General features: G+C 43.6%; 1 protein-coding gene across 12 annotated transcripts in view; it reads right to left on the minus strand.

Moving 5' to 3' along the window:
* Positions 1–13,956, minus strand: part of p120ctn (adherens junction protein p120) — a 38,356-nt gene that overhangs the window by 10,967 nt on the left and 13,433 nt on the right. For 4 of the 12 annotated variants that reach the window (XM_026812807.1, XM_026812806.1, XM_026812800.1 and 1 more), the window contains exons 2-13: positions 7,718–7,796; positions 7,163–7,228; positions 6,241–6,282; positions 5,834–5,963; positions 4,995–5,274; positions 4,631–4,756; positions 4,319–4,378; positions 3,202–3,824; positions 2,660–3,047; positions 1,443–1,460; positions 388–722; positions 14–317 (exon numbers count right to left, since the gene is read on the minus strand). In XM_026812807.1, the coding sequence (XP_026668608.1) occupies positions 14–317; positions 388–722; positions 1,443–1,460; positions 2,660–3,047; positions 3,202–3,824; positions 4,319–4,378; positions 4,631–4,756; positions 4,995–5,274; positions 5,834–5,963; positions 6,241–6,282; positions 7,163–7,228; positions 7,718–7,749 (2,404 nt within the window). In that variant the 5' untranslated portion in view covers positions 7,750–7,796. The remainder of the gene's footprint in view (positions 1–13; positions 318–387; positions 723–1,442; positions 1,461–2,659; positions 3,048–3,201; positions 3,825–4,318; positions 4,379–4,630; positions 4,757–4,994; positions 5,275–5,833; positions 5,964–6,240; positions 6,283–7,162; positions 7,229–7,717; positions 7,797–13,956) is intronic. The other 8 variants (XM_026812801.1, XM_018023103.2, XM_026812804.1 and 5 more) reach the window with 7 other exon arrangements.

Below are 13,956 nucleotides of genomic sequence, written 5' to 3' on the forward strand. Positions count from 1 at the left end.
AAGATGTTCTTACCTGCAAATTTAAGAACACGCGGCGTGTACTTCTGGCGTTGCCTGGTGATGTTCATCAGTCTGTCGACACCGCCTGCGTCCAATAGGGACCGCGAGAATTCTGCATTCTTCTTTATCACTTCGTTCAGAGTGGCTAGAACCGCAGCGATCGTGTCGTCGCTGGTCCCCTGGTCGTGTTGGTTGTTTCCCGAGGGTAACTTTTGAATGAGATCTCGCATCGCGTATTTTCCTATCAACTCTTTGTTGCGTTGATCTATCGCTAGGTTCCTCAGTGCCGTGGCCACCGCACAGACCACGCGATCCACCTGGAATCAAACAAATATTTTGATCGATGAATTTGACTGGTTAATCAAAAAGTATAAAAAAATACGGTACCTCCATCCGCAGCAATTCGACCAAAATCGGAAGTCCTTTCTCCTTTCTGACAGCGGCACGGATTTCGATACTCGGTTGCCAGTAACAGGCAGCGAGATTCTGAAGGGCTCCGGCGGCTGCCTCGAGGGTTTCCGGATTCGAACAAGACTGCAGCAGCTTTAGGTACGACTGTACCACTTCCGGCTGCCAGAGTAACTCCATCCCTCTGACTGGTTCCGTTCTCGGGGTGGTTGTGCGCGACGCAGTCGTTTCCTTCTGTACGGGCTGACCGTCTTTCTTCTTCTTGCTACCCCCGAAGCAACCCAAGTTCTCGCCTAGGACATACCGATAAGAAACTTACATCAACTAACGAAGGAAATTCTTTATTAATATAACGCTACTTCTATTGAAAGACTATAATAACGATCAATGTCTTGATAAAATTGTGAAGTATTTCACAATTTATTTCGCATCATTCGACATCGAGAAGTAAATCTATCAGTCCAGGATTATTGGACTTCGTTAGTATTTACAATGGTTTCTGGTGAACTATTTCCAATAAACTCTGTCGGGCTAAAAAATTAGTCTAATATCTGGAGCAAAATTTAATTACAAATCAGCCAATCGTAAAAACAGCCATATGCAGGATGCGCAACGAAGGATGCATTATTACGGATCGCCCGCTAATTAAATTAATTAAAACGCTTTGGATTAATTATTAACAATGCTACTGAGTATTGTATAATGCATTCAGGTTCTATACTATGACCATTGCGTTTCATCTATTTACAGGTATTTTTGTAATGAAATCTATCTAAATGTAATGGTTCCCCGATTAAAATCGTCGTATCAATATTGAAACGGTAATTATAATCGATTAATTCGAAGTATTTACCGAAGATAGTATGAGCTTGAAATAACGAGAATTATCGGTTGATTAGCCGAATCGACAAAATCACCGAGCAACGTCCATGGAGAGAGGCATGCACTATATATTTTGGAATTACGAAGAAGAAAAAAAGAAAGAGAATTGAATATGTAGAAGAAATTAAATTGGAAGTACAATGATGTCTTACCTTGACATAAACTGTATGCTAAAAAGATTGAAACACATTTTAATTCATGCTAAACTAGGAAGGGTGTAAAACGTTTTTCTTTATCTCACGCTAATTTTTTTATCCTCGTACTATAAAACATACTAGGAAAACTTATGATACAAGGATCGAGAGGAACAATACGAAAATCATAACGCTAAGGGAAAGAAAGAGATCAGTGTATGTACTCGGTTGATTTTTACGGTGCTATGACTAATGAGTTATCGCATCGTTATCGCTAGACTGTGGATTTTTCGTTCGAAGGTTCCGTCCTTCCTTTATGTACATCCTGTCAATTTTCGTGAAGTCATTTTTTCTTTAAATACACAAATCCTCAGTCTAATTATCACGATCGCACCCAATTACGGTTTACCATCAAGGACGTGTAAGCGGTATATCGACTTAAGCATCACAACGAACGGTTCACGAAGTATAATACACAGCTGTGGATTATCGTTCTAGTACAGATTGTAAAAGGTATACGGGGCCAACTACGTTCATGTAATCACTACCCTTTCAAATTTCACACTCTGAATGTTCATCTGAAGCGTGCAAAATCCCCCTGATTCGACATTGCGATCATTACCTAGTGCAGTACTGTCAAACAGATGTAGGTACATTGTTTTTATTCATTAAACGTGAACATATTTCGCAGATCTCAACGATAATCATATAATTCACATCATTCTCTATATTATTGCAATGGAACATGTACATACATCTACGTTTCTTTTAGTCAACGAAGGTGTAGACTGTAAATCTAAACCCTATCCTCCCGTTATCTTATCATCCGGCCGTTTATCATCAAAGCGTTTATTGTTACACACACACACACACACACACACACACACACACACACACACACAATTCGGCCGCATGCGTGGTTCGCCACATGCCCACTGATTGTGAGGAAACCCGCTTAGCTGAAACACTTTTAACGCTAAACTATCATCGCAGCTATCCGAGGAATGTTCTATTTAGTAATTTCTTCCTCTAATTGTCTTTAATTAATTTTACAAGAACTAATTTTGTCAAAATCATTGAATGATACTTTTGTACGATAATATTTAAATCCAAGTGATTTAACGAACGAGTAAAGTGTCTCTGAGTTAGTCGAAAAATTTGGTTGCAGCTAAGTAGATAGAGCATTACAAAAAGAGATTGGTCTCGGTTTCTAAGAAAGTATTATTTTATCTTACCTTTAGCCGGCGCTGCCACCCTGTTCTGAACAGTTGACTGTATCGGGTGCTTATCGTAGTTGGGGTCCTCGACTTCCTGGCAGCGATAGCTCAAGTTTCGCAGAATGCACACGCAGTTCTCCACGATTTTGTTACCGATGTTAGATTTTTCAATAGCGGATCTGACCACGTACAGCAGAGCGTCGACGAGACCGTCGCACTCGCGAAGCTTCTTCCTCGCGTACTCGCCCGCGCTCGAAACGTTTCGCAACACGCCGGAAGCGTTCCTGAACACAGTAGACCAGCAGGTCTCCCCGCTCGACGAGCTCGGATCCCATCCGCTGTGCGGAATTATTATATTGTTCACCACCATCGTCACCCCGTCATCGATTATCGACTTTTTCAAGTCCTAAAACATGAACAGAGTCCCACAGTCGGAAACGTGAAGGAAACATTTTCTATTCTTCAAGAATATAAAACAACGGGACTTGGAATATTTTAATCTTCCTTTGTCAAAACAAGAGTTTCTGTTTTCGTTTAATTGCTATACAACCGTCGCTCACCTCGCACGAGGACAAGTTCCACAGAACTCCAGTGACAAGTTCCTTAACGTCGGCATCCGACGTTCTGCGTAACAAGTTGATCAAGGCCGGTACGCCCCCGGCGTTCTTGATGGCCCTCTTGTTCTCGTCGTTCTGTCTGCCGTAGGACAGGTTTCTCAACGCGCCGCAGGCATTTCTGTAGACGTCCGGGTTGTCGTGATCCAGCAGCTGCACCAGGGGCGGTATCCCGCCCAAGCTTCGCGTCTTCTGCTTGTTCGGGTCGTCCATGTAGCATAAATGCTGAAGATACGCCGCTGCATTCGCTTTGATGATGTTGTTCGGGTTACTTAAGAACCCTATGACCTCGGACAAGTTCGGATCGCGCCATCGCATGGATTTCTGGTCGTCGTCCAACGGGCTGGCCATACCAGGCACCACCGGGTGTCGGGATTGCAAGCGTTGCAGGTGCACCTCGTCCTCGAACATCCCCGGTGGAACGCCGGACGAGAGAGGCACCGGGTGGCCCTCGTCGTAGCCGGGGACGTCGCTGGGGACTGGAACCGGGCCCACGCCGACGGCCGGCCCGTAACCGACTGGTCCGTACGGCGACGGGGACACGAAACCATAGGCCACTTTGTTCTCGTCTGAAATTCGGAAATTCCAATATTGCTTTCTCATCGTTCCTATATACATCGTCCAATAAATTTACATAGTAAATTCGAAAGTAAACCTTTTACCGTTGAATAGATAAACATGTGGGTCGTATTATATGGACTCAGAAGGTTTAGTTAGTAAAGAAAAATATTTAGCTTAATTATAAATGTATCAGCATTCATACATAAATTGATGAAGCTATTTCGTGTGGAATAGTTATTTCAATTAACGCTACGTACGCATAGAAATACACATAATTCACTCGCATTATCTATAGCTGGTACGGTACGGCAGCATGGTCTAAAATAGCGTGGAATATGGAGCAACGCGACCAGGTCGGAGAGACGGTAAACGTAAAATAGATGAAGCTAAACGAGAAAGAGAGAGAGAGAGAGAGAGGGAGGGAACAGACAGAGAGTGGAAAGAGTAAGAAAGGAAGAGAAAAATAGAGAATGTGTTAAATAAATTATTGATGTGACCCTACCATGAGGATGCTGAGAGGGTTCGCCAGAGTCATCCATATTCCAAGAGTTGCTGATTTGATCTAGAGAGAACACAAAATAACAACGAATGTCAGGCATAGGAGATAATTAAAGTGAATTATGCTGTGTGCCCGGTGCGGTGCGGCACTAACAGACAAATAGCCGTTGCAACGTGATAACTGAATATCTTCTTATGGAATTGGCCAGATGAACGTTGCGCGACTCGAAAAAATTGTAATCGTCGAAAAGAAAGAGAAGTGTCGGTGAAAAACGATTAATCGTGAGACGTCTTCCGTTTATTGAACAGAACGTACCATATTGATCTCCAGGACCGCCAGGACTAGGGGTGATACGATAATGATCTTGCAACGCGGGATTCAAACCTGGATCGATGTCGTTGTAACCACCCTCGACGTACGGCGCTGCCTTGCGAAGATATTCTTTAAATAAAACAAATAAAAAGATCTTCGTTGCTGGCTCGATCAAGTGTCCATGTTTAAGTTCGCGTTATCAATGAGCGTAACATTTTCCACGCATGATCAAACGAATAGTGTGTCGCCGAGTGTAATTTTAATCTATTGTATTTTCCCGGTAGTTTTTCCTCTGACAGTGAACAATAACTTGCGTTCCATCGAGGGGACGTAAGATCGTAAAAATAGTTGAGGATGAAGTAGTTACCGTGCGGTGGCGAGGCACGACTGTGCTCCGAAGGACTGTGAGGACTGTGAGGGGAATGCGATCGCGGCATGTAGATGCCATGGGATCCCGGATAACCGGGCTGCGGGGGATACCCGAGGTACGGCTCGTAGTCGAAACCGACCATGTACGACTCCGCCGGATACCGGGCGTCCGCGTGCTGATAGTCCTGCGACATCAACGGGACGGACATGTAGCTGACCGCGCCCGGATCCGGCTCCATGTGTGACACCTCGCGAACGACCTTCGACACGCTCGTCACCTGCGAACATTTTTCATTCCCTCCGTTAAACTTCCTAATAGGAAATCCGCGTTAAATATTTGCATCACCTTCACCCTCTGCAACAGGAAAATACTTCAATGTTTGCTTAGCAAACAGCTTAACTCTATTTTTGTTACAAAACTTTTTTCAAACTGGTATCGTTAGGCTGCGAGTGAGAATACCACTAATAATGAGGATTCTGAGGGTGTCGGTTTAAATTACTGTAAATACTTCAGAACGCTTACTCGGGAATACTGGGAATTCAGAGAATGCTGAAAGCGTTTGGAGAATTCAACCTTGAATTGAAAATTTAACCTTGAATTCGGCAATGGGAATTAAGACCGACATTGGGAATTCAACCTCAAGCTCAATGTTGAGAATTTAACGTTAAACTCGTCGATGGAAATTCGTAGAACGCCGAGGGTTGAGAAGTTTTTCGTATTCCCATGGACGCGCGTTCGGATAGAACGAATTATGGGTAAAGAGGAAACGATTGCAGCGACAGGAGGGAGGGGGGAGGAGAAATTGTATCGTTGGCGAAACTGAAAACGGATCTCACTTGTTGGGTAGTTTGCTGCTTATGGCTCCGGATGAGTAATGGATCCTCCTGGACAGACAAATGAGACGAATGCAACGAATGGGTGTCCGCCTGGCCGTTACTTCCGTGGTAATCCGCATCACTCTGTCCGCTGCAAAACGTCCGCAATAATGATCAATTACGGGCTGTACAATGCTCGCCCCGTCGTGAAACAAAACCGGGAAACGATCCGATTTATTAGGACGCTGCATGAAGCGACGTGTCCTTTTTCTATCCCAAACGGAATTGCAAATTATAAACAAATTGGAAATTACGTGTTTGTTTTGCGACATCGTTATTTCACATGGTGAATTCGTATTAAAAGAAAAAAAAAAGGACGTTTGATGTGTAATTTTAATTTAGTATCTCATATATGTGAAACAGCTTACGTGTATTGCGGCATGTCGGGGCCCTTCTCCTGGAGAACGCGTCTGGAAAAACATAAAAAGCAGAATTATCCAACTGATCGAAAGAGAATCTAGCTATTTATGCATGTCCCATTCTTCATGAACTCTTAGATTTTTGGCGATTTCGCAACCGTAACGATGCGGATAAACCAGTGAATATTGCAACGTAATAAACACATGCATTTGAATCGCAAACGACGAAGTACAAAAGAGCAGGCACAAATGAATATTCCAAAAGCGTACACCAAGCGTCAGTGTACTAATTATATTTGTTCATTCACTGCGAGGACGTTTTTACGTCGCGCTGAATAAATTCGTGCAAGCGTGTGTTAGTGAGGCCGAAGTTACTCATTCTGACAAATTCTTTTCTCTCTTTATTCTCGTACACGATCGATTCATCGTAGAAAAATCCTCGGAGAATGCGAAGCGACGTCTCGCGAGATCGTTCGAAGAGGGGTCCTACACGTCGAGAGAGAGGTTCCTCGAGGAGTGCAAATTGTCCTCGTTTCGCCCCTCGATGCTCCGTGCTGAGCTCCTCGATCGAGGACCTCGCCACGTCGATATTCTTTCTCGATAAAACCTCGGAAGAACTGACTGTTCGAACGTGAACGTAATAACTATTGAGAGCTAACGCGTTCGCTGCCACTACGCCTTTGTTTTCAGGAATCTGGATATTCTAACAATTTTTATTTCTATGGAATTTTAATCGAAAGGTCATACAGACTTGATGACCCTAGCAGTATCACAATGAGTGACCAAATTGAAATAGACAAAATTTTTATAAATGACAAGTGGAGAAAGATGTTAGATAAGCATTAGTGGCAGTGAAACGAGTTAATACCTTAGTATGTTAAGTACTTGTTCAGAATGACTAACGACAGCGATTAGATGCGATGTTAGTCACCTCTGCGTGATCTCAGTGTGCGTAATGCTGTGCTCCTGCCTCTGCTCGATCCGACGATTCACCAGCCTGGCATTGCAACACAATTCGATTGTTATTAATGATAATAATGAGAGTGGTGCCTACGGTGCTTCCTAGAGTGCAGCTTCGGTAGCTAAACAGATGTTGTAACTGTCTTTTTCATTGATCGTTCATCGTTCTCGGGTCCGCAAAGTTCCCTGTTTTTATTTTTTTATTTTTTATTATCGAGTCGGGAAAAATGGGCCGAACAGCTACGTACAGGTATTACAGTCAGTCGGACAGTAAGAACGAACAGACAGGAGAGGCTCGTTTTACTTCCTTCAAGCCGTTACCGCGAAACGAGTTTTGCCAATTAGCCGAGTTACGTTTTGCGATAGCACAGCGAAATAGCAGAAGAACATAGTTCTCTTTACGAGATAGCCGGTTTTCTTTCAATTGGGACGGAGAGAGAAAAAGAGATAGTAAATGTAGGTATGTATTAATTAGTTACACGTTACGAGTTACTCTCGAGGAGTTCGAGAAGAGAAAGACACTTACAGACAGGAGTCAACCAGCTGATTATTTGACATACCAGCTGATTTTTCGTCTATTGGCGCTCAGCTGTAGATCACGTCCCCTGTAACAGAGAACAAACAAATTTAGAAGTCGAATTAGAAAATAATAACACGCTACCGTAGATTAAAATTCGATTAGTGACGAGCGTGATAATCAGTACATCAGCACGAGACTTAACACTTCTTACTCACAAAGGACAGTTTAGAAGTTTACTCATCGCAGCACCGAAAGCGTTCCACGACTTCAATCGAACGTAATCGATTCGTTTACAAAGGGATAATCGAACGCCCCTTTTCTTCTCTAGTTACGAAATAGCTACGGGAGTTCGTTAATCGAAGACACGAGAGGACGTAAACTTTAATGCGTCCGGCATGCCCTGATTGTACCAATTTGGCACACGCGTCTCCAGAGAGCTTTTCACTTAATAATACACGAGTGCATTTACCTCAACCCTCGCGACATTATTCTCAGCAAAATGTTGATTCTTACGCCAATTAAATGTAAATTAATTTTTGATTATTACGAATATTTCGTGATTGCCTACTCGCCTCTTACAATTCCGTTTCGTAATCAGTTTGATTAACCCTTCTACCTTTTAATTTATATTTCATCCCTCGCGCGCCGACCGTTTTTTCGGCACCCGCGAGGCGTTAATTGAATTTTATCACTTTCACACCGCGCTGCGATCTCGTAATCACGACATTAAAATATAAAATGAGCAGAAAGGTTTTAATTAATTACTCGCCTCGTCGCGCCTTTAACGCGCGTTTCGATTTCACGCATTCGCTTCAGATGGTATTAACACGTTGTTCCTTTAACGAGACGGTAGCAGAACGAACGAGTCAGTAGATATTTATTACAAATGCAAGCACTGCACATAATGAATATTCCAGTTTAATAAAAAGCTTAACGAGTGCTGTTATACTCGTTGGCGCACGATTCTATTAAGGGTTATTAATTTGCGAACGGTGTCGCTAACTTGCCAACAATTATGAAAAAGACCACAGTTAAATAACTGGTCGCCGTCGACGGGGAGCAAGTTTGGCCCACTTTCCTCGAAAACTATCCGCGAACAGTCTCGAACAGCTGCTTCTCAAACCTCCAGAGTAGAGAGGAGTAGTTCCGTAAGGAGGGAGAAGAGGGAAGAGTGGATCTCGTCGATTCTCCTAGAATTATTAAGGTATTACGAGCGCGGGGCGGTCGAACTCAGACTGCAAGATAAAAAGTTACCAACGGCAAACACCGCACGCTCCTCGTGCAACGGTACAGTTTTACCCGGAGAACGAGATGGAAAAAGGGACAAGGGAATCTGTTTTAACTTCCGTTTCCCTTATTATACGCTTTCGACCTGGATTCTGCGCTCGGCGAGATCGATGCAACGTCGCACCGTTCCCGGTGTCGGTGCTCCTAATCGACGTTAACGCAATTATTAACTCGAAAAAAAGAAGCTACGCGCGTAGGAGTTTCTTGTACACGATTCTTTTACGCAATCGTTCGTTCCTAACCAGCCGTGAGCTCGCTCTTGTTTCAAGCCTCTCGTATCTCCAACAACGAACTCATTGAATTAAAAATTCGGCGAATAATCGCGTACTCTATCGAGCCACTTGAATCTCCACTCCCACGGTGCTCGGAACACTTTTTTCTTAAAACGCAGTCCAAGTACGGAGGTGCGTCCATTTTCCCATAAGACCGAAACGACCGCAAAAGAGAGATGGTGTATAAGAAGAACAGACGCGTTTCAAGCGTTCTTAGCTCGTAAAATCCTGGGGCTGGCGGTGCATCTTAACCCGTCTATTCCACGCGAGATGCATTTCCCACAGGATCTTCGGATATCATCCATCGAGCGAGGCGCGCCCGACAGGAGTAATTAAGACGCGAACCCGGCTAATTGCCGCGCTGGTTAACGAACTACGCGATTTCCAGCCGTCGAGGAAACCTTCTTCTTTCTCTGTCACCTCTTTTTTTCTATCACCATCGGTTTATCTCTCGCGACCCGTCACAGTTATTTACACCCACGCGACATTGCTCGATCTCCGTGCGCGCGTTTAGAAGAGGTACAGTCATCCTCGATTAACGCTGCAATTAAGACCTTCCCCCCTTTCCTGTTTATCTCGTATACTCTCCGTCTCCTACGGAGTTTCGCTCGTACTTTTCCACAAGATTTTTTGAAAGTTTCCCTTTTTCTTTCGCTTCTAAGTATGTGCTCGAAACATTCTAAGTAGTTTTTCGAATCCTGGCTTAAGAACTTATTGGAGAATGAAGAAGCGCTAATTGGGACGGGTTAAGTGGGGCAAAGATGAAGAGTGCCGTGGGATAAAATGATATTTTCGAAATTTACAGTGTTCTTGGTTATCTGAAACGTTCCAGGAATGTCTTTTATAGTTGCGAGAGGCATACGTAGGTATAAAACCACCCTTCCGGCCTCCGCCCACGTTGGTTTTCGCTGTTGCAAATTGTGTATTCAAAGCAGGAATGTTAAACACGTGCCCTGGAACGTAACCCTTTCATCTATAACCCCGATCGCGCGGAAATCTCATTGTCGCTATCGTAATCGTCGAATTTTTCTCAATTGACGATACGGTAGGTACGTGTCTCGCCTTTATGCTGGATTCATACGGAACGCGTGAGGAAAATTTTCAGCAGCTACTAGCAAATAATAAATACGACTAAACAAAATATGCAGAAACGTTCCTCTCTCTACTTTGCATTTAATTCACCTCTGTCCTCTGTGCCAATTAGACGCATGTGTCAAAAAAGCTTTCCGTTTAATGACATACAACTAGATTTACATTTCATTTAGGAAAATTTTGTATACGCAGAAATTCTATTTGAAGGAAGGATGCGCGAGAAATTAATTTATTAAAATGGTATACATTACTAAAATACTGGAGGTAAATTTTTGTAATTAGTACATATGATATTTTGAGTGAACGCACGGAATCCACGCAGTGTGATAAATTTAACCGATACGAAGCGTCAAAATTTTCGAAATTCAGCAGCAAGTTGGCCGGCGCACCGTCACGGCTCGCCGATATAGGTACGTAGCATAATCGAAGTTTCGAAAATTCCTCGGTTCCTGCGACTCCCGGCCACAGAATCCCGTACTCGCAAAACAGTCTCTCCTCGAGGGAAGTTTCGCGCGAACGAGCCATAGATCAACGTCGCTCGAAATCGCCCGGCATTACCTCTTTTTTACCTATCAGTTATGATATCGAATGAATCTGGCGCAGAGTTTGGACAGTTTTAACGATATTTTACATACCAGTTTGCAAAACGGGAGACGTTATTAAAGTGTACGTATCATATAACAGTAAAACCAATTAAAAAGTTTTTAATAATTTATAGTTGTGGCACGCGGCGAGCACGTGAAATGCCCGAAGGCTATTACACCTTTATTTGCGTACGTAATAATTCTTGCATAACGTGTAATTTGTATTTACATAATAATTTTAACTCGACACAATTTCAAGTTTAATTTATAAGTTCGTCAAATTGTGGTTCGTTTCCACGGCTGTGGAATCTAAGAATGTTTTTCGGGCAGCTGCAATGAGAGTTTCAGCAATGTGAAATGTAGGGCAACGTCGCCCAGGGCCTCTCGCCCTGTAATAGTGTCTGGCGTATTAGATTTTTTACACGTCAGAACAAATTCCACACAGGTGGACAGGGACTATTTAAAAAAGAAAACCGGGATGAGCGTCCCACAGGCGACGTGTCTCATGGCTGCCCTACAATCCGCTTCTCTTGGCTAGCAATTTTCTTAAGAATAACCGTGTTCTCTCATTTTTTTTACAACTGTTCTATGAACATATTCTTACCACATGCATTAAATTAATTTAATAATGTATTGCATTGCTCGTTTCATGAGAGGAAAGGAGCACGTATTTCGAAATAACTGTTTCTTTTCTCGTGTAGCTTTTTCGGAGTTGTTTAAGAGGATTTTGGGTGTGTCCACGAGATTTAATTCTGCCGGTGGTCCTTCGAGTCGGAGTGTGCCGTAATTAGTTTCCGTTTAATCTTACATGAGAACCCGCGCGTGCGGAAAGTTAAAATCCACGATTACGTTTCCCGCTCGTAATTTTTTCAATCAAATTACACAGAATACCCGTTTCAATTTTTTACAACGTCTCATTTCCTTTCGAATCATCCGTTTATCGATCCGCCGCGTTTCGCTCGCGTGGCGAAAATTAATAAAGAAAAAAAAATTGCCCGCGGTGCAAACACGTAATTCGCTTAATAAGAATAATCCCGTTTACCTTTCGGAACGGCGCGTTTTAATTGGCTCGCGCGCCATGCCGCCGGTTTAACAGCACAGACAACGTGACGAGGTAACAACGGTATCAGGCGAGCAATTAGTGGATTCTAGCCAGTGTCCTGAAGCGGTTTTAGGCGAATTCGCTTCCCCTTTTTCGGAAGCCTCTCCGTTATCGCCGGTCGTCACCCTCCGTGAACTGCGGAACGCCGTAGACCGTGGAACTTCTAAACGCGGCAATTACATAATACAGCGGAGGAATTCTTACCCGGGAATTTTTCGAAGAACTCAAACGAGAAATGTACAGCTGCGAGCATATTCTTGTGCGAAGCGGTACCGTTTCATAAAAATTGTATGCGATTTCATGATGTTCTATAAATAAAATATTGTGTAAAATGCTCGGAGAAAGCGGTCACAAAAATGAAACAAACTCGGGCCAGCACCGAGCCAACATTTAAACACTTTTTATCTCCGAGCGCCGGATCCACCACTCGCTCGGAAGATTAAACAATTAACCACACTCTTGACCCAAATTCACCCTCCGCCGGGTTCCAATCTCATTTTTCCGAGTGCAAGAACCGGAATGCCGGTCGAATCGAAGGGATTCATCCCCGAAAGGACTACGTCCGCAGTGGCAGCTAGTAATTAACTGGAATTTCTCGCTCGGCGCTATCCCATCCTTCAGGGTTCCAAGCTCTTTCAGTTAGAGTCTTATGGCTTATAGCCTGATCGGCTCGTAAAATCTAAAAGTGATAATAGAATTGTCGAGGAATTTTTCGTATCTCAATAGACATTTTTTATTTTCCCACAAGCAATACAGGAAAAGGACTGTACAAATCTTTCGCGGTTAGCGAGATCTCCTAAACGAACAATACTTAATTCTGTAGTGTAGTGGCCTCTCGTCGAACGACGGCCCGCTCTCGAGGGTATCGAGTATTCCTAGCGGTGTTTTATACCGGTGCACCATTGTTGCCCCGTTCGACGGGCTTTATTTGTAAGAGTGCGCGATTGGGCCACTTGAAATTTCAGTCAGAGCGATGCGCCGCGTACACGAATACGAGCGTTCGTTACCTAGGACTTCCAGGAATAGAATTAATTGATCGGACCTTGGAAGTTGCACTACGTATGGACGGTTTCAATGGGGGGTAGCTACCGCTCTCGTTTGACGCATGTTCGGCTCGGCAGGGACTCGAACGCGTACGGGACGATAGAGATCGATCCTTTTCAAGGATCTCGAGAGGCTGACGACCCGGGCGTTCGTCGAGTGGGGCCACGTCTTTGTGCAAGGAAGAATCGAGGAGGAACGCGGGTGCCGTCGGAGCCGCTCGATAACGAAAACCGAAGCGAACGAACAAACGGTGGTTCTTATCACCCTCGAAACGAGACTAAACAACGCTTAGCTCGATAACGAGACCCCGGAATTCATCCTAACGGTAAACAATGTTGTTCGATTCGAAACGACACGCTAAACACGCCTCGAGATGCTCGCCGGATAGCTCTCTCTTTCCCTCTGAGACGTTATGCAAACGCCTGTCAGATACGCTGACATGCAATTGATACCACAGCGTCTACTAAATCTCCCATAACTTTCCTCCCAGTGGAACAACTCACAGATAAAAAACGAAATCATAATCTAATGTCGCAAGACACATTTGATTATTGACTCATACCATTGATTGTTCCCACAAAAACGTAAAGCTGCTGTACTTTGTGCTGTATAATTATCGGAGAAAATATATCCGCGTTTCCGAATCGATTTAAGGATTGAACGAGCAACGATCGCGTTGCGCGCAATTTTAAGAATGTATTGCCTATATAATCAATCCCAAAGTTTATGTACTTCAGAAAAACGCATTTCCTATAATTAAAAAGAAATCAGACGTCGGAAGAACAATGCTAATAATAAATAGCTACGTGCTTAAAAGTATACAAGGAAATATTCAATTAATTATTGACGTTGGCGAAAAGCTTC

Source organism: Ceratina calcarata, unplaced genomic scaffold (assembly GCF_001652005.2).
Source record: "Ceratina calcarata isolate Rehan_Ccalc_2016 unplaced genomic scaffold, ASM165200v1 scaffold297.2, whole genome shotgun sequence".
Lineage (NCBI taxonomy): Eukaryota > Metazoa > Arthropoda > Insecta > Hymenoptera > Apidae > Ceratina > Ceratina calcarata.